We start from the raw sequence: 25589 nt of genomic DNA, 5'->3' as shown, positions 1-25589 counted from the left end.
CTTCAGAATTCATCGTTCCATCAATGACGGCAAGCGGTCCGGTTACACTCGGTACTCATCCCGTCAATGATATTTAAATATCAAGCTTATCATTAGCTCGATGTCAGACTTTTTCAAATGCACACCCCCCCAGCCAATACACGCACGTCTTTTTCACTGTACGCGCTCGCCACGTAAGCTATAAAATAAAATCCCTGCATGGTAGAACTTACATAAACCGTGCGCTTTATAGCCATTTCAGCCGACGGTTGGAAATTACTTACTTACAGTGCAGGAAACATACAGTGCAGTCTCGAACATTTTATTCAGGAAATATTTTCCCAACGAGGTTATCCGCGTGAAATTTCCACCAGACTTTGGTATTAACTCAAGAAATCCACACGTCGAAAGAAATCCACACATTAAAGCCCACGAATGCTAGTTATGTGTAATGAAGCGGTACGACACGGGAAAAAACGTACTGAACACGCTAAGTGAAATGTATTTAACACCTCTTAATCGTTTGTAGTGACGGCTTCGAGACGCTTCCTGTATGAAGGAAATAATCGTCCGCGGCGTCTTACATTTCCGGATTTCTCGACTTGATTCCGATGCCTGGTGTAAAAATTCACGTGAATATATTTCGTGAAAAAAAGAAATGACGACGCGTCCGATATTTCCCCCACTGTCACTACGAGATGTCCCTTTTAGGACACTACATTAAACATAAAACTTTTCGTAAAGGCACTCTTTAAAAAACAAAAAACAAAAAACAATGTTTTAACATGTTTTAAAAGTATAACGTGAGATTTTAAATTCATAAATATATATGGACATTCAAACAGTACTCGAAGATTACGATTTACTTTGAAGCCATACGATGGACTATATGTTGTTAATTAAAGCCGTAAACATTCCGATTATTACTTTCGGTAACTATTACGAGGTATTCCTTACAGGAACGTAATAGGGAACGAGTACGCAGTTCGAAAAGTACGAGTGGGAAATGTACGTCAAAATGGGTCGTGTTATTTCTATTGACGGTTTATAGCGTATTAACGGTAATGCGTGCAGAAATACACGACTTTGAAATGCTTTTTAACCGGCACGGTGCTACAGATGGTACGATCTGCATGAAAAAGTGACTCACGTCTTGATTGGACATGTCCCAGTACGGCCGTTCGCCGTAGGACATGACCTCCCACATGACGATGCCGTAACTCCACGCGTCGCTAGCTGATGTGAATTTACGGTACTGGATGGCTTCCATGGCTGTCCACCGAACCGGGATCTTTCCGCCCTGTTCAGTAAAATGCAGGTCAGTGGCTGGGGTAAACATCACATTCATTACAGCCTGCATCTTCCCCTAAAAACACCAACCAAAAGAGAAGTCACGGTATGCCCCCTCGGGTTTTGTTCACTACTTATTCGCCCGTCCCCTGAAGTCATTTCAAAGTTCTAATAGTAATCGTGTCCCGAACAGAACATGCTCGAATCGGGTTTTCTCATCCGGGGGTTTTCTCGACTCACAGTGGTGGTGTAGACGGCCTCGGGGTCATCGTCGATCACTCTGGACAGGCCGAAGTCGGACACTTTACAGACGAGGTTGCTGTTGACGAGGATGTTGCGCGCCGCCAGGTCCCGGTGCACGTAGCCCATGTCCGAGAGGTAGCGCATCCCGGCGGCGATGCCGCGCAGCATACCGACCAGCTGGATTACCGTGAACTGCCCGTCATGCTTCTGAGTGGGAAAAAAAACCAAAAGAAAACAAATCAAAAACCGACTAGCTCGGATTAGTTTAAATCAAATTTCCCAGAGATCATGCTTTCAAATGAAAAACACATCAATAAACGACGAGAAGGAAACCCGGTCGTCGTGCTCACCCTGAGGAAGGCGTCTAACGCGCCGTTCTCCATGTACTCGATGACGATCATGACCGGCTTCCCTGACAAACAGAAGCGCGAAACTCCATTAGACGTCATTAGGAGCAGTGAAGATAAACTCCATCCACTTAGCGTGCGAGGCCGTAATGAGGGGAAATAACTCAAGCGGCGCTCTAAAAGCCAAGTGGCGAAGTGCATTGTTTCTGTTTAACGTGCACAAAGTAGCTCATTCACAGCTTTGCACAAGTTTAAAAAAAAAAACAAGAACAAAAAATAAACCCCATCCGAAACGACACAGATGTCGGCTTTGTTTAACGCGCTACGGATACGATGCGTACGAGTACGCAGCTGCGGGAAGGTAATAAACCGATCGTCTGAGCCGAATTAGTCGTATTTACACTTTTAGGGCGTTTGAGATGCGTTGAAAGGGAAAGTCGCGAACACGGAATTTGAAATGAACAAGAAACACCTAAGGAATCTTTCTGCTAAGCGATGAATATGCATGATAGGCTAATTGTAAACAACTCTACCGCTCCTGTGTATTGTCATACTCGCAGTGATTCACTTAAAAAAAAACAAAAAAAACAAACCACAATAACAGTTTCGCTCGTAAATACGCAAGCGCACGGATACGCGTTCCATACGTAGCGCTCTCGGATAATTTGCATATCGCGTGAGGGTTTTCCGACATCACGGACCAGACCGCGCTTATACGCGAGTCGGCTTTTCACGGAAGCAGCGAGAGTGCTAAGCTATCGCTTCCTGTCAGTTACACGTTCTGTAGCGATAGTTTTTCCCATGCACGACGACGTCTTCCGATTTGCATGCCGCGCTCTGATCGGGTTAAAAGGACTCCGTGACATCGCAATTCAAATGACTCATTTGACTCATTGAATCGAATTCAAATGACTCGTCGAGCGCCTCCTGTGAGGTACGGTGACGTTATTGTGTGTGATGGAACTGACCTCTGGTGACCACGCCTTCTAGATGGACCACATTGGGATGGTCGAACTGTCCCATGATGCTCGCCTCGCACAGGAAGTCCCGCCTTTGCTTCTCCGTGTAGCCCACTTTGAGAGTTTTGATGGCCACGGGGACATCCCTCTTCCCGGGGAGCTTCAGGCGACCGCTGCACACTTCGCCGAACTCTCCTAACACACACACACACACATATGTGTGCCTCAAGCCATAACTGCATATATATCCTGTTCTGTGTAACACCTTTGCATCAGAGCAGTACGAAAGTAGCGGTAGCAATTCATCAAACGATGACGCATCCTTGCGCATTCTCTCCTGAGGAGATATATTAATTACGCTACGACTTCACCCACCGCCCTGCAACCCTCTCTTCCCACAAAGGAGCTATTAATAATCAGAAGAGAGGAATGCAGCAAGGGTTGCTGAAGGAATAAATATTTTGCTATCACGGTAATGAACAAGCAATGCACGGTGTCTCTATATGTGTGTGTGTGAGGAAAAGAGATCTCACCTGCGCCGATCACTCTTTCGATCTTGATGCACGAGGCGTCCAGCTCCTTGGCGAACTGATGCACGGCCCTGTTGGGGTCTTCGTAGGTTTCGGGGTCGATGTAGGTTTTGGTGCCTGGAAATTTAACTGCAGAAGGGTAAGAGGATTTACTGTTACGATTAAATGCGATGGGCGGAGCCAGCTAGCTAGAAATGTTAGTGAAATGAACAGAAATGTTTCGTCGACCGGGACCTTCCCCGGATGGAGCTACGCGGGGAGGTTAGGAGTGCGGCGAACCGGAGACGTATGGGGCTGTCGCTTGCTGCCTAACGGCTGTCGCAAATCTGGTGCGCTGTTTGTGCTCTGCGAGACGCGGCTGGGGTTTAGAAGCCGCGGACTCCGACACCGGAAAGGAATTAGCGTCGGGGTAAAACGCTAAGCTGGCTATTTTTAGTTCGCGGGTGCTTTAAAGAAAATGAAAGGAAACCCAAGCTGATACACTTCCCCTTGAGGGGGAAAAAAAAAAAAAACCCAACAAAAAAACACCTCACCGAGCTAAATGACGGGAATACATATTTGCGCTAAACATCTACAGTGTCACGGAGTTTAATTTGGTTTTGCATTTTACAACTACAATTTAGATTCCTGTTGACCCACGTAATTAAGCTAGCTAATGACGCATATACATAACTCCCCCACCCCCCACCCCCCCACCCCAGAGTACTCGTTACCTAATTAATGCCCGCCATGTTCCCTCCCTCTCGAACGCGCTAATTATAATCCTACCTGTCAGCTCTGATACGCCGGCCCGTTTAAATGAAACCGCTTCAGACGCTACCGGGCCGCGTCATGCTGCGTTAAAATCGGCTGAGGTTTGCTAACGAGTAATTGAACGATCAAACGGAAGTAATCTGCTGGCGCTTGTCGGAAACCGGTGCAAATACAGACGTTGTTTGAACTCTGCGAGCGGTGTAAACATGGCGGCCTACTGAGGCTGATGTTCCTCGTATTCCTGTAATTACAGAGTCTGTCCGAGCCGTCAGCGCCGCTGATACGACGAGCCTTATCCCTGCGTCTGTGACAAATTAGGAGCGCGCGCAGTGAGCGCTCCTTGGGCTGACCCGGCTAACATCGCCATCGCGACTCTGAGCGCAAGGGCACTTTATTAACTTGGCAGCTCCTTGTTTGTAGCTTCCTTGCCCTTTTGTTTGCTAGCGGAGCGGCTTGGCAGGTACTCGGCATGCACTTCGCGTGCTAGCGAGCGCCACTAGTCACGTCGCACGCGTGGGAGCTAGCGCTGCCGCCTTGACCCTTTGTTTCCAAATCAGCAGTTTGCCTACAGCGCATCGTTAGCGGAGCTTGTCTGGGGAGGCCGGCGGCACGGTCATCTCTAGGGGCTTCATTAGCGAGTGCTGAGGGATACAGGTTTGTTGGGTGAAAGGCCTGAGAGCAGGGGCTTAGCATCCCAGGCAGAACTATCCAAGAGCGTAATATCTTAGCCTGACAGCAGAGATGCTAGCATTGATGCTAGCAAGTGTCTGGGACAAGAGAGCGCTCTCATTTCTCATTTTTACTGACCTGTTTTTATTTTTTGAAATATTGGAGCTGACTAAACTTCACTTGACTCGAAATAACTTTCAGTATCGGTTCAGTATATTTGCCGTGGACTTTATGAGCGACGACTCGAGAACCCAGAGGTCGCAGTACCTTAGCCATGATAACAGAAACTTTTATGCTAATGCTGAAAGTCTAGGAACTGAAGCGCTCTGGAATGGTTTACACTCTCTGGAATGCGAATGTTCATGCTAAAAACGCCCCGAGGATGGGTTTGATGTAAGATGTAAGATGACCCATCTTATTCACGTCAAACGGACATGCTAATGTGCTTGTTCAAACCACGTTAGTGAACCTGAAGTGCCTTGAAGAAGTTGCTAACACGGATGCTAGCCTGTAGAGTGAAAGTGTCTCTCTTATTGATGTTTTCGAAACGGTGAAGCTCACAAAACTCGCAAAAAAAAAAAAACACCAGCATATATGACAACATATGTTAGCCATAACAGAAAAGAAATAACGTAAAGTAATGCTGAAACGTAGGCACGTGAAGCGCTCTGACAGGAATGAGGCGAGATGCTAATGCTCATGCTAGTATCCTGTGCGTGGATCTCTCTTATTATGTGTAAATCCGTGATAAACAGAGACGCTAATAGTGCTGTTGAAATGTTTTTGAAAACTAATTTGTTTTTTTTATTTATTTACTGTAACAGCAGATAGACAAGATGCTAATTCCGATGCTAAAATATTGCTAAAACGTCTCATTTTTTGTTGTGTTTTTTAGAACACTGGCAAAACTTGACCAAAGACAAACAAGTTTACGATATTTTAGCAACGTTTAGCTAAAATATTGAGGACTGAAGCGACTCGGCTCTGACAGGAAAGACAAGAGATGCTAATACCGGTGCTAAAGTATTAAGGAAGTGCATTGCTAATTGTTGTTTATTTACAACTCCGAGCACAACCCCCGCTCCCCTTCCTCCCCCAAACCTAACAGTCTCATTACAATGCTCTGGAATGACTCTTAGCTCTGACAGGACAGAGGAAAAATGCTAACACTAGCTAGCAAGGTTGAACACGATTTGAAATGTTGGGAACTGAGGCGATGCTAATTCGGGTGCTGAAGTATTGAGGGAACGCAAAGCAACATTTAACCGGTACGATGAACGCAGCACGCCTACTTCTCTTTCCTAATAAACTTTTACCGCTTGAGGGTGTGTGTATGTGTGTGCGGTCATGCTAGCAAATCCTGATACTCACACTGGAAGTACAGCTCTTCATCTCCCTCTTGGTCTGCTTTACTGTAGCCACAGTGCCTTGAGAGAGAAAGCGAGAGAGAGAGAGCACGAGAGAGAGCGAGACACACAGAGAGAGAGAGAGAGAGAGAGAGAGAGAGACTGTAAACAGGTTGAACCAAGTCACAACTGATACAACTAACTTTTTTTTAACAATTTTTTTTTTTGTAAATTAAATAAGGTTTTTTTTTTTTTTTTTTTTTAAATATATATATATTTTAGGCTTAAACACCCTACAAGTCCCTCCGAATTAGCCGGAAAAATGATAACATATCAGAACTGCTCTTCTGACCAATCAGATTCGAGCACAGCATTCAGCCACACACAGGCATGCTTGGACGGGATGGGAGAGGATGAAACACACACACACACACACACACACACACACACCAGCGTAAGGAAACAAAGTGGACTTTTATCCTTTTCTGGAACATTCTTCCTTTCTACAGCATCCATATGAAAAAAAAACTCACAAACAAAAAAAAAAAACATGCAAAAACAAACAAATAAATAAATAAATAAATAGCATGTTCTCGTTCCTAGGCATGGATACTGGTGACACAAGTGGCATGCTGATGGGTGAGTGTGATCAGCTTGAGGTGGGGGGGAGTGTGTGTGTGTGTTTGGGGGGGGGGATCCACCGTGACGCCCGCGAGAGACAGGAAACAAAAGGCAAGCACATGCCGGAGCAGAGGAGACTCACAGGAGCGGCGAGTCAACGGGGGCCGCGAGAGCGTACCTTCTCCCGATGATGAAGCCGAACACCATGAACACCAGGATGATGGTGCCGGCTACTGCCACCACGGCGATGATGATGACCGGGTTCTGCTCGCTCGACACGATCGTGGCTAACACACACACACACACACAAACAAAACACGGGTTGTTAAAACAGCCTGCGATTACATAACACAACCACATTAAACCGATCGTACGTTAACACAACTCCACGTCTTTATTATATGCAAATTGTGAAACTCCACCCCTTTACTCGTACGATGTGGAAATCCAATCCCGTATCTCGGTACCGCCCTTGCTCGCTGATTCCGACAAATTCCGTCCGCTCCGATCTACGGCGTTCAATCTCGTTCGATCGTAGGAACTACGCGCGTCCCGGCGTATACGCGAGAGTTAGAAATCAGCGTAACCCCCTTTTTTTTTTTTTTTTTTCTTTCCCCGGCTGCATTTCTGGTCTATTTTAGGGGCTCTCTCTCGAGTGCACGGTTCTACTGTTTCTGAAATTGGGCTTAATAGTTCCCGGCGGTAACGTGCTGCCCTTCATTTGAAACAATGACACATTCAGGTTGGAGCGTTTCACGTTCGGAACCGCTTTCTCTCCGCCGCTAAAAGAGCACTCGCGTCGACAGAGTGCTGAGGGAACAGGATATGCGGCTCCGGCTCGATAAATTATACAGCGAGACAGCAGTATTTAAAGAGCATGTCATGGTGGGGATTTTGACAGGCGTTCGCACTTTTTTGTTGTGTGTGTGTGTGTGTGTGTGTGTGTGTACGGCGTAGTCCTGCTCGAATACCGGTTCGGAGCAGGAAAACCGCAGAACGCCGAGATCTGGCGTCGGGAACTCTTCTGATGTGGATAAATCATGGATAAACGATTGCTTTAGAAATAAAACTAACAGTGATATGACTAAAGGAGCACAATATTCTCTTCATTATGTATTTTCAATTCCTCTAATTGCCGGTCATTTTGTCTTTCTTATGAAGGTCGCACTGGGGGCGTGGCCGAGAACTGGATGCGAGCGCGAGGCGGAGTCACGGAGAACGGTGACGGATGGACGGGCGCAGCCGTGTGCGGTCAACGAGGAAGTCTATTTATAGGCTTTCCCGTGTTTCGCCGAGCGCCTTTTGACCCGCGAGTGAGCGCAGACGCCGCTGACCTTCTCGCCGACCTTGTCGGTGACCAGGCCGAAAGGATTGGAAGCGGAAAGGGTCGCGGGGGCTGTTTTTGTTTTTCTTTAAAAGGACTTTTCATTTGCCAAGAACAAATAAAAAGTAAACGCTGCGAACACGGATCATCGTATTCAAAAGTTTACACCCCCCCCACACCTGTATCTTAATGTGTAACGTTCGTATCTTTCGTAATAGTCACGTACGAGTCCCTCGGTTCTCCTCGGTGTCGGATCTCAACATCATATAGCGGACTGTTTGAAAGGGCTCGAATACGTAGAAGAATGTGCCGGACCTGGAGGATTTCTCTGAAGTTTAACGGCTCGGGACAAACGAGGGACTCATAAACGACTATCACGAAACATAGACGCATCATATAATCCATACCGCTTCCTGACGACTCGTCCTTGGTGGTGACCTCGAGCCTGGGCCCGAAGATGCCGTACCCGGCCGAGGTGAACGCTCTGATCTGGAACACGTACGCCGTGCTGGGCTTCAGGTTGTTCACCGTGGCCGACGTGGACTTGGACTTGACCGTCGAGTAGATGCGATCTTTCTGGTCCTTTACGTTAAAAACAAACAAACAAACACAATGATGTTCTCTATTCACGCCGAAGGAAGCAGATACTTTCTCCAAGCGCTTTTTATCCGAGGGTTTCGCTGTTTTTTTCCCCCCCCGAACACACCGGGCTCGTCGAGGAATGATATCGAAAGAACGTCAGCCTTCGCACGCGGGTTACTGTGGTAACTGTGAGAAAGAAAGCTGTCGAGAGCGGCACTCGGTGTACAATGGGCTCGGGTCTCGAGAGGTTCGCATACGATCTGCTTCTCTTTCTCTCGCACACATGTCGTCAACGTAACGTTAAGGATTATCGAAGGAACGCTCGCCTCTAATTTTCCAACCACGGCGCTGGATCAGCCCAGGAAACCGACTGATCTTTAAACCTCTCCCTTTTTTGTGTGTGTGTGTGTGTGGGTTTCAAAGCTTTTGTGTTAACTCTTAGATGAGTGTGAGTTACAGGAAAGACTCGGCCGACGTTTGTTTTTTATGAGAATATAAATGTTTGGTGTCTGATGGTTTCCACTGGAGCTAGAAGATGCTAGGAAGGAAAATTTCCCCTACGGGGGAAATTATTTACCCGTACGCCGTAACACCCAAAGGTCGGCCTTTGTGCTGACCCTTCGAGGCGAGACCTCTGAATGTGTGCTGTGGTATCCGGCCGTAGCGGTTAGATCCTTGAAGTCCTGTAAGTTGCGAGGCGTTCACCGGCACCGCTGATATCTTCTAGTATGTAAGAGAAAACCTCCCGAGTGCCTTATTCGTCACTGCGATTACTAGAGGAACGTGCGAGAGACCTGATTCGTCTGTTTACGGGCAGGGAGAATGCGAATCTACAGCGCAAGGGAACGCGAGAAAACCGGGGTGATGACAGACAGGTACCCACACAGCGTCGAACTCAAACGACAGGAGAGCATTCTTCCTGCTTTCAAAACACACACCTACGCGTGCACTCTCTCTCTCTCTCTCTCTGGATTTCTCATTCCTACCCTCTCTCTCGATCATTTCTCCGACTTTAATCGACTCACCTTCTCATAGTACTTGATCTCATATTCGGTGATGACTCCGTTGGGGTGCTCGGGTTCCTGCCACGAGAGCTGGACGCTGTGCTCCAGCACGCGCTCCTTTATCACCTCGCTGACCTGAGATGGAGCTGAAACACAGCAAGAGAAAGACTCAGAAAAGTTGCGACAGCTACTGTATATGTAAACTCCACAAACATCAGCCCGCCGGATCCGATACTGCAAACAGTACACACACGTACGCACTTCTCGACTGTGATGAATATGCACGCGGACGCTCCCGAATGTTTACGGCGGGTAATGGAAATTTCAATTACTGAGCAAACAGCGGAAGACCTCGTCCCAGCCGGGAGGAAAAAAGAAAAGCGTCTCGGACGCCAATCAACTCGAATTAATTCCAACCGTGCGAGTGCCTCCTGCGCCCCCGAAACACGGCCGAGACTCCACAAGCATTTTTATATCTTTTATGTATCCGCTGATCATCATTCCGATTACCCACAAGCGCGTGACGCCACCTTCTATGATGCCATTTCTATGATAATAATAATAATAATAATAATAATAATAATCACGTTTTTTTGTTTGTTTGTTTTAGCACGGACGTATTTTTAACGTGAGAACGAGCCGAAATGACATGCGTCTACATTACCGTATGCTACGCTAGTTTCCTGCGTTCGACCCGTTCTAGCAACGTGTCTTTCAATCTTTATTTAAAAAGAAAAACAACAACAATACAATCGGAAAATACCATGAATTGATGAATCTACAAGTTTGCGTTGCAATAGCGTGAGTATAAACACAACGAAGATATAGTGGATGAGATTTCCTGTTCGGTGTGATGACGTTTAATTCCCCCGACAACCTCTGTAGTACCGTTTAGCCACCTGTTAGTAACCGTCTTTTTCAAGACGTGTAAACGTTCATATAACCCTCCCCCCCAAAAAAAACCCCCTCTCACGAGAACCTTTAGCTGATCCGTGAAAAGCGTTAAGGGGTAACCGCTGGAGGTCGTGACCTCGCTGCTCGGGGTCTTTGCTCTGCGCTGACCCGTTCGTGAATGACAGACTGCGGATTATATCCGCGTTTCGAGCATCTGACGCTAATCTGAACGACAGCCAGACCGCACCAGTCGAACTCTGTTTTGACACGTCTCGTGTAATCGAACTCAAACGGTGCGCCTGCATTAGCGTCGCTAGGACACACACACACACACGTGCTAACAGATGGTCAGACGGGCCGTTCTCTGCTGCACTGAACGTCGACGTCGACAAACCCCTCGCTATCGTATTATAAAATAAAACACACATGCGCAAACCTGTAAAAGCTATCTAGCTCAGGAACGTTCCTTAACTGATGTTCTCTAAGCCGAGCACCGGTTCTAACTTGGCTGCTAAGCTGTCTTTCGGTCACGTTTCTTCGCCGGTTGCTCCAGTGACAGTCATCGTATGCGGCGAGTGTCAATTACCCGAGAGGACGAGGCGTACAGCGATGCCGATGGCGAGGGGTTGCAATTTAATATGACACTTGTACACTTGAGAAGGTTCGTGGCTGAGTAATTGGATATTTTACCCTCTTCACTATTTGTCTGTCACTTGATGGGCGGTTTGGCGCGAGGCTAAAGGGGCCTTTCGCGACAGTCGACTCTTTACCGTAGACATGGAGGACGGGACGGACAGCCTGGCTATTACTGGAGGACACGGAGAGGTCCTCACACGCTGTTGTTATGTCTTATATGCGTGTTCCTGCTGTATTTAGCATGACGGCTATCCATTTAGCTAACTGTCCATTCCGAATCATTGGGATTTCATCTGCATCAGCCTAAACGTATGATGGTTGGCGTCTCTATCTAATATTTATAGAAAAAACGTAGAGAAAGTAAATAATCCTACATACACACACACACACACAAATGTTAATTAGATATTTCCATTTGATGCTAATTTTGCCTTCGGGCTTAAGCTAACGTTTGTGACGCACTGTTCAAAAGCTAGAAAGCAAGAAATGTTCTAGACGCTTAAGACCTTTTAAGGGTTACTACTTCTGAGGTAAAACGAAACCGTCCTGTGTCGATTCTGTCTACTTTTTAATTGCGAACTGCTTAGCGATCTGGCTAATGTACCTCAGATGGCGCTAGGCTTCACATGCGGTTACTAAATGGTTATTCAATAATTAGCACGACACCGGTTGATGATTTGCGACTGCGTGTTGGCGAGCTTTCAGAGATTTACCTCAGATGAGCTGAATATTTGAGTGTATTACTGTTTGAGAGAGAAAAAAAAACAAAAAAAAAAAACAAATCGAATGCTAATATGAGAGCTGTCTTTTAACCAGTGCTCTGTAACTGCCGTTAATGCCATCCTCCGGACTCGCTGATTTTTTTTAACCACACCTGAGGGGTGATACGTCGGGCAAAATTGTCCAGAGACCAGATAGCTAACGGTAGCAACATTAGCGTGGGTATTAGCGACCTTCCGAAACCTCATGCTAATTCAGGAGGAAGTGAGCTTCCATCATGTCCTGCATTAGAATACATTAGAGCTACATTATGCATGGGGATTTTTAATATCCTCGACTTTCTCCTCTATCTCTCCGTCTATGTCACCCCTCCCCCACTCTTCGTCCTCTCTCTCTCTCTCTCTCTCTCTCTACCTTTAGCAGGAGGGAAATGTCACTTCATTATAAAAACTTCATTATGAAAGTTTCTTTTTTTTGGTCTTCTTGGCTTGGGAAAGATGGTGATGAGTGGAATATATAAGCTCATTTCTTTCAATTAGGAAAGCTATTCGTGTCGAGACTGAACACAGACGGACTCCTCGTACGCCCACTCTCAAGTCTTCTCCCTGCTAAATTTTCAATTACTCACCCGGGAAATCGGGGAAATTAAGCATGCGAGGGCCAGATTGCCGCTTCGGCTCGGCACATGCTGTTAGATATACGTGCGATGACCTCATTTTAGCGTGATGGAGCAGATTCTGATAGCGGCGTAATTTGATGTGTCATAGGAAGTGGTGCAGACGGCAATGGGGTGGAAAGGGTGGGAAAGAGTGCGTGTGTGTGCGTGTGTGTGTGTGTGTGTGTATTGGTAAAGCATTGCATGTGCAGTAGCCTCTGGCTCTAATCTCACTGTTAGGAGCTTTGGAGCTTATTCCAGTAGTCAATGGACAGAGAGAGAGAGAGAGAGAGAGAGAGAGAGAGAGGAGGAAGTGTCCTAGACCACAGTTAACCCTCCCACAGGGATGCCAATGTCCGGAATGTGCGTTTTTTTTTTTATTTGTTTGTTTGTTTGTTTTCCGTTTGACAATTTTCAAAACTCCTTGGTCTTACAAAGATTCTAATACTTTAGCATACATACGAACAAATAAATAGACAAACAAAGCAAACAACTAAGTAAGTAAATACATAGAACCGCTGAAAAACAAACAAACCAACAAACAAACAATACACTACGGTCACGTTTGGACTTGACTCACGATTCGATTCGATTCGCAAAAACGAAATTTGAATGAAGAAAAATCGTGACTGAAAAGATTTCTATTTCTATTTAATTTTTTTTTTTTATTTCCGAATCATGACCAACGCAAAACGATGCGAAACATAACGAGCCCCGTAGCAGAAATAGAGCTCCAAGTCGGCTAAAGTGCCCGCTTCCTGTGTCCTCTTCCTCGGGCACCGTAGACCACAGAGACGCGTATGTGGTGTTTGAAAGCTAATGAAGAGCTCTTTTTAAACATTATACCACGGACACGTATAGTTTATAAGGCATGTCGGTCGTCGCGCTCCACTACTATTGGGTTTACGGTCACTTCACAAGTGTAGATTCCAGGAATCCCGCGGGCTCTCCGGGAAAGGACGCTATCATGCGACCAGCCTGCTCTCTATATACTTTAACTCTATGGGATGTCCGGTGTTCACACGCGCTGTTGTACACTCCTAACAAACAAACAAATAAATAAATAAAATAAACAAATCAACCAACCAATCCTCAAACCGTTCCACACGTTTCCACTGAAAAAAAGTGGTGGCTCTTGGCTGCCAGAATTGGTCCGGTTCCAGCGTTTCCAAATGCTTCTGGCATCATTTAGTCACCACGATAAAAAGCTTGTTTTTTCGCCATCCCGTGTCTAATCTTCACACCTGCGACATGCTTCTCTCCAAACCGACGCTCAGCCCAAATCCGAATCCAAACATGTTTTTTTTTTTTTTTCCCCCCCAATGGAACTCGATATTCTCCCGGACCTGATCGACTCTTGCGCATCACTTGATCGACGTGTTACCGCCTGTCATCCGTTTATTTATTTTATTTTATTTTTTTTGCAGATAATTCTGACTCACACGTTGCACACCAGGGTAGTCTAGTTCAAACAAGCTAGCTCGGAGGAAAACGGTTACGCGGCGGTTCTGGAGCGGGAAGAAAGCAAATCGATATCGAGTATAACTTCAATCCTGCATGGCGTCTTTACCGCTTTCCACATAACGTCACGGGGTGAATTTATCATTACTGCTTGTGTAGTTGTATGATGTTTTAGTTTGTAAACTGGTACAAACCTGCGGTTGTCGCTGTACAGTTCCAGGAACATACTGGTGGGAAAAAAAAGGGTACTGGAGGGATATAAGAAGGGAGAAAAGACGTGCAACACGACGAGAGCAAAGAAGAGGAGAGGAGTGGGTTCTTTTCAGTCAGTAGGGGCTCAGTGAGTCAGAAAATAGAGCAAGTAGCCATTGATGTCCAGCGCTTTGATGAATGTAGAGAGGAACTGATGGTACTGCAGTGACAACATTTTCTCTCCCACTCTCTCTCTCGCTCGCTCGCTCGCCCGCCCGGAATGAGCCTCTTCAGCCACAGTAACGGAGAGCTTTGTCAGCTTCAATTAGAGCGAGGCCAGAGAGGCACTCCAGCCCAGGCATGCAAACACACTCGCACACATCCACGCGACAAATCCTCCCTTTTAGGCAAAAATGAACGGGTGACTCACGCCAGCGATTTACCTGTCTCGGTTTGGATCGTAGTCATCGGTGAGTAAAAAAAAAAACAAAACAAAACAAAAGAAATAGATAACACGGGTCAAAGCGTAGAGGGGAAATCCACACTTTATATTCACAATCTCTTCCAGGTCTAGTGCGTCAACCCTGGGTGAGAAAATTCACACGACACAGTCCGTCCTCCCTTCCTAAACGAATAGGGCTCAAGGTCCCTTTCCAGAACCTTCACGCTAACCGTCCCTCAGAGCTGGAATGAACTTCCGACGTCAATCCGGACCGCAGAATCCGTCACCGTCTTCAAAAAACAGCTGAAAGACCTACGTCATGCGTGAACCCTTAAAAAAAACCAACAAACAAAAAACCCACCTACTCTGGCAGTTACACCTCTATTCTGCGCGCTTTGCTTTTCTAGGACTCAATTAAACGATCTCAACAACGACTGGGTCTCTCAACAGGCACTTTTACCCACCGCCTAACACGCCTTCCGCCGAATTCGCGCTGTACCGTACTATACTCATCTACTTTCGCTTACATCAGTGACAGGAATTCGAATCGTGTTTCGCAAGATCAGATTAATCTTCCCTCAGTAGTGGACACCAGACGTCTGGACCCTCCTACGTACGGCGTGACCGCATTATTCATCCATCCTGCGTTCGTTTCCGCCGCGTTAGCGTTAGTGCTGACTCCGGAGGCTATCCCCCACCCCCACCCCCCCCCACCCCCCCCCCCCCTCCTCCATGTGTAATATACGAGTGCGTATCTAAAGTGAATTTAAATGACAGTGATGGAAAATCATCCTCCTGCTTCTCACAATCAGCGGCAGTGAAGGTGGAGGAAAGCGTATTTCCCTGAAGATCCCAGAACCTCGGCGCATATTAAATGAAAAACGCAGCGACACGGTTGCGTTATTGCGTTGGAACATTTCGCACCGTGCGGAATAAACTCGCGCCGTACAAGCGTCCGAGCGAACCGGTGGACCGTCTCCGTCAGAACCCCTGCGGCGGCGCATTCCGAGATCACGCTACACGGAATGGTTTCGTCGCACGTACGATACGCACGTCATGTCTATATATATATATTCGGTGCGTAGCACAGCTTGACGCACTATACCTCACTCGCTTATGTTATACCTGTAGGACACCTTTACTATGCAACGGTACCTTTAGTACCTAGTATGGAAAGCCCAGAAAGAATAAAAAAGTTACACTTTCAGCCAAAAATGTCAAAAATATATATATAATCATTTAAATAAAAAGAAGGCTCGTTTTGCCCTAAATAGAATACACAGCTTCTTCGAGCACTCACACACACACACACACACGCAGGAAAACCAGACTCTCGCTCACTATAAAAGCCGTTTAGTGAACACGCTGCACTTTATTTACAGCCTCAGCTGACCTTTCGCAAAATGAGCGGCTACAAGACAAGACGCAGCTTTCTGCTCCACCGACTAAAAAAAGCATTGATGTGTTCGTCTTAATAAATCCGCATGCCGGAGCTTTCAGCGAACGAGCTAAAGAGCGCCAACCTCGTCGTCTCGAACAATGCCGAGGTAACGCCCGAGGCCGCGTACACAAACAAACAGATACGTACAAAGACAAAAATCCGACACACTACCGTAAAGCTGTTTGTTTTTGGGGTTTTTTTTTTCAGGCACCGTGACGTTGGTTTTTGTAATCGCTTCCCAGAAACGAGTGTAAACTTGTCATATTATTCTTCTCATATGAGATTGCATAATACTATTTAAAAAAGCAAAAATTCTTGTTCTTCTTGACAGGACTCAGGTGGGACCATGAAGATTATAGTCTTAAAAGGAGTGTGTTTATTTTAAAGTCTTAAGAGACGACGATACTTAGCAGTCGCTGTGGTTTGAATATAATAACTTAAGCCTATAATAAATTAAGCCTAACACTTAACCAGAACTTGCAGCTTACTGATTCATCTGTTGAATTTAGAGCTACATTCCTTCCATAATACATATAATAAGAGAAAGTAACATAATACACAGTGAGAAAATTCATAACCAGTCGGAAACTTGTAGTTTTCAAGTCCATGACTTGTACCTTACAAGTACATAGATAGAAGGTTGTAGCTAAAAGTCTATAACTTGTAGCTTACAAGTCCATCGTTTGTAGCACACGCATCCACCTCTTGAATTTATAGCTACATTTCTACAATCATACATTTAATAATAAACAAACAAAAACTATACACAGAGACCTAATTACACTTAACTTGTAGTTTGTACGTCCATAACGTGCAGCTTACAAATTCATCCGTTGAACTCATAACTACAATTCTGCAATAATATACTTAATCACAGACATGATATACTATACATATACATAAGCTAATTACAATTCATAACTTGTAACTTACAAGTCTATAATTTTTAGCTTACAAATTCACAAACTGTACCTTATACAGCCATCTATATGTGTATATATATATATATATATATATATGTTAGTGATAGTGAGCTAATTACACTTCATAACATAACGTGTAGCTTACAAGTTCAGAATTGTAACTTGTAGCTTACGAGTACAGAACTTGTAGATCATAGCTTGAAGTTACGTCTATGAATCGTACTTTACAAGTCCATAGGTTATAGATTGTGGCTTACAAACCCATAACTTGTATCTTACAAGTCCATCCTGTACTTGTAAAATACAATTACTTTACAAGCTACTTACGAGCTACTTACAAGCTACTTACGAGCTACTTACACTTCATAACATATAACGTGTAGCTTACAAGTTCATAATTGCAACTTGTAGCTTACGAGTACAGAACTTGTAGTTCATAGCTTGAAGTTATGTCTATGAATCGTACTTTACAAGTCCATAGGTTATAGACTGTGGCTTACAAACCCATAACCTGTATCTTACAAGTCCATCTGTTCAATTCATAGCTACATTCCTCCCATAATACATTCAACAACAGAAACTGAAACTCTACATAGTCAGCTAAATACAAGTCATGACTTCTAGGTTACAAGTCCATAACTTGTAGCTTACTACTCTGTTCATAGCTACGTCTCTGCCATTTTGACTAACGTAAGCCTTTAAAATGAAATGATTTCTCAAGCAATGTTTAATTTGTCTACATTTTTAAAGGTCTTATCTTATTTAAAATTTAAAATAAAACAGTTCTGGCTCATGGACTCAGACGACAGATGTGAAAATCTGAAATTAAAATTGCGTTGAGGAAAGTGAACAGACGTTATGGTCACTCAGGAATAATCCTGCGCTTATTATCTGAATATCTCCATTGTCGGGAAGGTGATCGTAATCATCAGACCTCATATGCTGCTTAATCACCGATCAGGACACGGGCCATGTGGTAATTTCTGTAACACGCCTGCACACACGGGCTGGACATACTCCACCGAGTGAGGTATGAGACAGGCCGAGACGTGTCTTCACTCAGGGAAAAGAGACGTCTTTGGAGCGTGTGGGAGTCAAAAAAAAAAAAAAGGGGGTGATTTTTATCTTTTATACCCCATGTATATGCTGCATATTAACCTTTAGGGCTTAGCAGACACCCAAACACATGTATACAAACATACTCACACAACGACACTATATTAAATAGCGTTAGACATAACGTAAATAGATAACCCTGCTGAAAAAAAAAAACAATAGAAACCATTACAGAAATTCCAATTGTTTCCATTACAAATATCATTAAAACCATTACCAAATGTGGTGTGTTTTGGGGCGTATTCTCTTAAGATTTAATGGTTTGTATTGGTTTCCACTAGACATAAACATGCCACCAATAGAACCCAACACATTACCTGTAGAGACCCACAAGGACAATTATAGTTTCCATTAAAACCAATACTATTAAAACCATTATAACTATTAAAACCATTAGAATTTCTGTAATGGTTTCTATTGTTTTTCAGCAGGGAAGCTGCGCATGTCCATTAAAGGGATTCAGGATAGAAGTTTGATTCCAAGGCAAACTTTTTGAACAAGCTGTGTGAGAACTTGTTTGTGAGAAAAGTAGAAATTTAGCAAATAAATAATGAGGGTTAGTACTATCTAATAAATCTAGCTATCAAACAAGCTATCAGACTGTCACGCTATCTAGCAAACTATCAAATTAGCTATCAAACTAGCTAGTAAATGTTCAAACAATCTCTCAAACTGTCAAGCTAACTATCAAACTAGCTATCAAACTGTCGAGCTAGCTATCAAACTAGCTAGTAAATGATCAAACAATCTCTCAAACTGTCAAGCTAGCTATCAAACTAGCTAGTAAATGATCAAACAAGCTATCAAACTGTCAAGCTAACTATCAAACTAGCTATCAAACTGTCGAGCTAGCTAGCACACTAGCTAGTAAATGATCAAACAATCTCTCAAACTGTCAAGCTAGCTATCAAACTAGCTATCAAACTGTCGAGCTAGCTAGCACACTAGCTAGTAAATGATCAAACAATCTCTCAAACTGTCAAGCTAGCTATCAAACTAGCTAGTAAATGATCAAACAAGCTATCAAACTGTCAAGCTAGCTATCAAACTGTCGAGCTAGCTATCAAACTAGCTATCAAACTGTCAAGCTAGCTATCAAACTGTCAAGCTAGCTATCAAACTGTCAAGCTAGCTATCAAACTAGCTATCAAATTGTCAAGCTAACTATCAAACTGTCAAGCTAGCTATCAAACTGTCAAGCTAGCTATCACACTGTCAAGCTAGCTATCAAACTAGCTATCAAACTGTCAAGCTAGCTATCAAACTAGCTAGTAAATGATCAAACAAGCTATCAAACTGTCGAGCTAGCTATCAAACTAGCTAGTAAATGATCAAACAAGCTATCAAACTGTCAAGCTAGCTATCAAACTGTCAAGCTAGCTATCACACTGTCAAGCTAGCTATCAAACTAGCTATCAAACTGTCGAGCTAGCTATCAAACTAGCTAGTAAATGATCAAACAAGCTATCAAACTGTCAAGCTAGCTATCAAACTGTCAAGCTAGCTATCAAACTAGTTAGTAAATGATCAAACAAGCTATCAAACTGTCAAGCTAGCTATCAAACTAGTTAGTAAATGATCAAACAAGCTATCACACTGTCAAGCTAGCTATCAAACTAGCTTGTAAATGATCAAATAAGCTATCAAACTGTCAAGCTAGCTATCAAACTAGCTATCAAACTGTCGAGCTAGCGATCAAACTAGCTATCAAACTGTCGAGCTAGCTATCAAACTAGCTTGTAAATGATCAAACTAGCTATCAAACTTTCAAGCTAGCTATCAAACTAGCTAGTAAACTATCAAACTAGCTATATGCTGTCTAGCTACCTAGCAAATTGTCAAGCTAGCTATCAAACTAGCTATCAAACTCTCAAGCTACCAACGAACCATCAAACTAGCTAACAAACTGCCAAGCTAACTATCAAACCGTCAAGCAAGCTATCAAACTAGCTAGTAAACTATCAAACTAGGTGTATTCTGTCAAGCTACCTAGCAAATTGTCAAGCTAGCTATAAAACTGCCAAACTAGCTATCAAACTCTCAAGCTGTCTATTAAAGTCAAACTATTACTCTAGCAAGCAAACTATCAAGCAAGATAGAAATCTAAACATCACTCTAGTTAGCAAACGAAAAAAAAAATAGCTAACTAACACTATCTGACAGCTGCTCATCAAGAGATTATTAACCTTATTATTAATTATTCATGTCAAGTCACATGATTCAGTAACTACTTTTGAATTATTCAGTAACTACAGTGAAGCTAATTAGCAAGAGGTATGCACTTATGAGTAAAAGGTATGCACTTATGACCAAACAATTTTTGGTAAGTTTTGGCACCCCGGTCAAGGAATCACCTATTATATTTTGATGTCCTATGTACACTATAGTCAACTAGGACCTGTAAATAAACATCAATTAGATAGCTGCGCTGATAATAACAACATCAGCGAGTGTGTAGGATTTAAATAAACACAGACTCACACGCGCACACACACACAGATACCACTACACACTGTCATAGGGCTGCGGGGTCTAGCCAATCACACGCACTGATAGGCTATCTCATAGTGAATCCTACACTCACATCCTGTCAGACAGACAAATCCTCTGACACACACAGATATACTGTAGCTCATCAGGTTATTCACCCTCACCCACACACACACACACACACACACACACACTGAACACTTCGACACAGTTGCATGCACTAATAGATCTGTATCCAGTCTCCAGTCTCCCACAGGACACACAGATTAGTATGAGATCATATCAACCGCAATTAACCGCGGAGAGAACGAGTGATCGGCGCCTCGTTGGGAAAGAAAGACCGAAAGAGAGAGATGAAGGGAGAGAGAGAGAGAGTGAAAGAAAAAGTAGGGGAATATTCAAGGATCAGAAAGACGGCGCGAGAAAATGGTCACGAATACAAAATTAAACAGGTGCTAGATAAAAAAGAATGAGAGAGAGAATCAGAGAGTGAAAAAGAAATGGTGACGAGAACAAAAGAGGAACGCCGTTAGAGAGAATGACTGAGCGAGAGGCAGCCGAAATGGGAGGGAAGCGAGGGAGATGGGTAGAGAGAGACGAAGACAACATTAGAGGATGGGAGAGAGAGAGAGAGAGAGAAAGAAATGGGAGGCTGGCGTTCGGAAAAACTACAGAGAGGCGAGAGATGGAACGTGGGATGTGTGTAGAAAAAGAGAGAACGAGGGATACAGGCATATAGAGGAGGACGTGCGTAGATGATGGAGAGAGTCAGAAACGGAGAGAGAGAGAGAGAACAGAGGGAGACAATAGAGGATAAGAGAAATACAGGACTGAAAAAGTGAGGATGATGAAGAATGAGAGAGAGAGAGAGAGAGAGAGAGAGAGAGAGAGAGAGAGAGGGAGAGAGAAAGAGCGAACAGAGGGAGAAAATAGAGGATAAGAGAAACACAGGACTGTGAAAAAGTGAGGATGATGAAGAATGAGAGAGAGAGGGAGAGAGAGAGAGAGAGAGAGAGAGAGAGAGAGAGAAGAGAGAGAAGATAGAGGATAAGAGAAAAACAGGAGTATGAAAAAGTGAGGATGATGAAGAATGAGAGAGAGAGAGAGAGAGAAGAGAGAGAAGATAGAGGATAAGAGAAAAACAGGAGTATGAAAAAGTGAGGATGATGAAGAATGAGAGAGAGAGAGAGCGAGAGAGAGCGGCAGACGACAAACTTGAGGAATTAGAGACAGGATGATAGAGAGAGAAAAGAGGGAGAATATAGAGGATAAGAGAAATACAGGACTGAAAAAGTGAGGATGATGAAGAATGAGTGAGAGAGAGAGGGAGAGAGAAAGAGAGAACAGAGGGAGAAAATAGAGGATAAGAGAAACACAGGACTGTGAAAAAGTGAGGATGATGAAGAATGAGTGAGAGAGAGAGAGAGAGAGGGAGAGAGAAAGAGAGAACAGAGGGAGAAAATAGAGGATAAGAGAAACACAGGACTGTGAAAAAGTGAGGATGATGAAGAATGAGAGAGAGAGAGAGAGAGAGAGAGAGAGAGAGAGAGAGAGAAGAGAGAGAAGATAGAGGATAAGAGAAAAACAGGAGTATGAAAAAGTGAGGATGATGAAGAATGAGAGAGAGAGAGAGAGAGAGAGAGAGAGCGGCAGACGACAAACTTGAGGAATTAGAGACAGGATGATGGAGAGAGAGAGAGAAAAGAGGGAGAAAATAGAGGATAAGAGAAATACAGGACTGTGAAAAAGTGAGGATGGTGAAGAATGAGAGAGGGAGAGAGAGAGAGAGAGAGAGAGAGAGAGAGAGAGAGAGAGAGTGGCAGACAACAAATTTGAGGAATTAGAGACGTAATGATAGAGAGAATAAAAGAGAGAGAGAGAGAGAGATGAAGCTGGAGAGGATACCACAGAAGCAGACAGGAGTATGGACAGACACAGCAAGAGCGAGAAGAGGGAATGATTGAGGATCAGAGTGAGAGAGGAGGATAAATCATTGAGGAGAAAGAGAAACGGAGACGGAGACGTACAGAGAGATGGACAGAAAGAGGGAGCGAAACAGAGAATCGGAGGCGATTAGAGTCGGAGACACAGAAAGAAAACAAAAACCGTCCCACATGAAATGAAACCATGACAAGGACGACGATGTCCCCTTTCAAAAGAGCGTCCACGTTCATCTCCCATCCCCTCTCTCTTCTTATAATCCCTCGCTCTATCCCTATCATAGCTCTCACCTCCGGCCGGGGGGCGGGCTCTACAGGGAGGGTGTACGAGGGGGAGTGGGAGGGGTTTCAGGTTTCTCTCAGAGACTCAGTGACAGCGATTAAAAGACGCTTAAAAAACAACACTGGACAGTATATTGTCAGTGACGCAGGTATGTAGCAACACACACACACACACACACACAGACAGCAGCCACAACAACAATCTCTCTCAGACATAAAATAAATCCCACGACACTCACACCAAGCAAGTTCCAACTACGAATCAAACACCACAGAATCCTGGGTGTGTATGTGCCTCAGTGACTAACACTCAACCCTAAACTCCAGACACAGGTAAATCCTCCGGCTGCCTCTCCCTCCGACTCCCACGCGTGTGTTTCCAAGTGTGACGTCTTCTTTACGGATGACTGAACTTGGTGGCCGACTCCCTGTGTGGTGAGACGTCTCAGCCTCCGCCCTCGCCGACACGGATCGATCGTCTGGTCGGATTTTAACGCAAGCAGCTACGCTCCGCTTGGCCCGTGAGTCGACGGTCCCTTAGCGTGAGGAGCGCAGTCTGCGATTTAGGGTGTGAGGGATTAATAAACCAGATAAGTAATGCGGAGCCGAGCCATGTAGTGCCTTGTATGTCGACATCACGATCTTAAAATGGACGCGGAACCCGGTGTAAGGACTCCAGAACAGGAGGGGATTGAGAAACTCCGGCTCGCAGCAGACACCCGAGCGGAGAGAGATAAATATTGAAGAGTAGAGGGCCTAAAACTGAACCCTGAGGAACACCAGTGAGCACAGAGCTAGTGTCTGACCTGTAGCCTGATACATACATATCTCTCTCACTCTCTCTCTCTCTCTCTCTCTATATATATATATATATATATACACACACACATCTCTCTCTCTCTCTCTCTCTCTCTCTATATATATATATATATATATACACACATCTCTCTCTCTCTCTCTCTCTCTATACATATATATATATATACATCCATCTCTCTCTCTCTCTCTATACATATATATATATACATCCATCTCTCTCTCTCTCTCTCTATATATATATATATATATATACACACATCTCTCTCTCTCTCTCTCTCTATACATATATATATATAAATCAATCTCTCTCTCTCTCTCTCTCTCTCTCTATATATATATATATATATATATATACACACACATCTCTCTCTCTCTCTCTCTCTCTCTCTCTCTCTCTCTATATATATATATATATATATATATATATATTAGTGTGTGTGTGTGTGTGAGAAAATGAGAAATAATGAAATCGGTAAATATATAAATATTGAAAAATATAATAAATGTTTGGTATCTCTAGTGTTCACGAAAAAACAAGACAAAACAAAAAAACCCGGCACTTTTTCACCATTTTGGGGGGGAACAAAGTCCACCAAGTGTTTGAACTATTCTTGAAGGAATTTTTTTTTCCCTCCAGAAATACAAAGCTTTTAACATTTTTAACTGTCATTGCAGACACTGTTTTATCAGCTGGATAAAAAAGCAGCCTCGGATTTCGAAGGAATCTTCTACAGATTCATCTGAAAACATTATGAATACGAAGGCCATGAAGGACGCGTCCATTTACGCGTACTACTGTACAACCGTCCCGTGCAAACAGAACACCGGCCGTAACGCTTCGGTTTATGTCGGATGCGGAGATCGATCGGCTAGCTGTACGTCAGGGGGAGAAAAAAAAAACGGTCCGTTTTAAGTGAATGCCGGGTTCGTCGGCTTTGCTGTACGACCTTAAGTTGCTCTCCGGGGTCTGGGGATGAGCTAAGCGGCGTGAGAAAAGCCGGATTATCGCCTGTGTCTCGGAGCCGGCGCGTTCCTGTCCTCTATCTGGCCCGGGAGCGAGTGTGTGAACTGGGGCTGTCGCTGAGTGATCGTCTTGATGCGCTAACAAAGCGCCCTCTCACTTTCATGCCCCTGTATCCTCCCGACTCGCTCGGGGTTCAGTTAAAAGGCATGCGATCTCGCTGCGGTGACATTTTCTCTTTCTCTGCCTCTCCTAACTAACTCTGAAATCAATGAGTCAGAAAGCGACTGCAGAAAAGAGACATAACAACATGGCAGAAGACTCCTCTGTCTCCCTCTCTCTCTCAGTCCCGGTGTGGGTTCAAAAGGCCGAGTCTGATCCTCAGCTCCCTTTGCGCAGATCGGATCCACGGCAGAGTAAACAGCTGTGAGGCACTTGTTTTATCCCCAGGACGTCTATTCCCTAATCCCCTTTACTGTTATTTCATGCAATAAAAATAGCCGCGGAATGAAGGATTAAACACGAATGCATGAATCTCCCAGCTGGAAGAACTGACCAGGTCATCCCCGGCCTCGGCGTTTCCGAATAAAAAAACGTATAAGCGATGTAAAACCGAGCTATAATCTAACCCGAATGCCGAGCGCATGTGCATGTGCGTGCTTGCAATTTAACATCGCTTTCAGTACAATTCAGAACAAACCCCTTAGAAAAAACAAAAGCACCTTGATGGGTGATGGTAGCGCGGAGGTTAACGTCATAAGAACGTTGTTCCCACTGTTGGACCCTTGAACAACACCCTTAACCCGTCGAGTTATATACTCGGATTTTTTTTGGATAAACGTCCGCCAAATCAATGAATGCTTTCGGGCAGGTCGAGAAATTCCCAAGCGCCTGTAGTTGACTGAAAGCCTGATTGGACCTTAGAAATAAAAGCATGAAAGGGGTGTGCGGTGCTTAGACCTGTAAGGGT

General features: G+C 44.4%; 1 protein-coding gene across 7 annotated transcripts in view; it reads right to left on the bottom strand.

The window, feature by feature from the left end:
- Positions 1–25589, bottom strand: part of epha7 (eph receptor A7) — a 76389-nt gene that overhangs the window by 7728 nt on the left and 43072 nt on the right. Inside the window, exons 6-14 of one of the 7 annotated variants that reach the window (XM_017453878.3) lie at positions 9669–9793; positions 8469–8643; positions 6880–7024; positions 6142–6197; positions 3352–3477; positions 2828–3013; positions 1863–1924; positions 1510–1719; positions 1130–1345 (exon numbers count right to left, since the gene is read on the bottom strand). In XM_017453878.3, coding sequence (XP_017309367.1) covers positions 1130–1345; positions 1510–1719; positions 1863–1924; positions 2828–3013; positions 3352–3477; positions 6142–6197; positions 6880–7024; positions 8469–8643; positions 9669–9793 — 1301 coding nt within the window. The remainder of the gene's footprint in view (positions 1–1129; positions 1346–1509; positions 1720–1862; positions 1925–2827; positions 3014–3351; positions 3478–6141; positions 6198–6879; positions 7025–8468; positions 8644–9668; positions 9794–25589) is intronic. The other 6 variants (XM_017453887.3, XM_047160626.2, XM_047160627.2 and 3 more) reach the window with 6 other exon arrangements.

This window comes from Ictalurus punctatus, chromosome 2 (genome assembly GCF_001660625.3).
Source record: "Ictalurus punctatus breed USDA103 chromosome 2, Coco_2.0, whole genome shotgun sequence".
In the NCBI taxonomy this organism is placed as follows: domain Eukaryota; kingdom Metazoa; phylum Chordata; class Actinopteri; order Siluriformes; family Ictaluridae; genus Ictalurus; species Ictalurus punctatus.
Note: the sequence above shows the minus strand (reverse complement) of the source record. Positions and strands in the feature narration are given on the sequence as shown.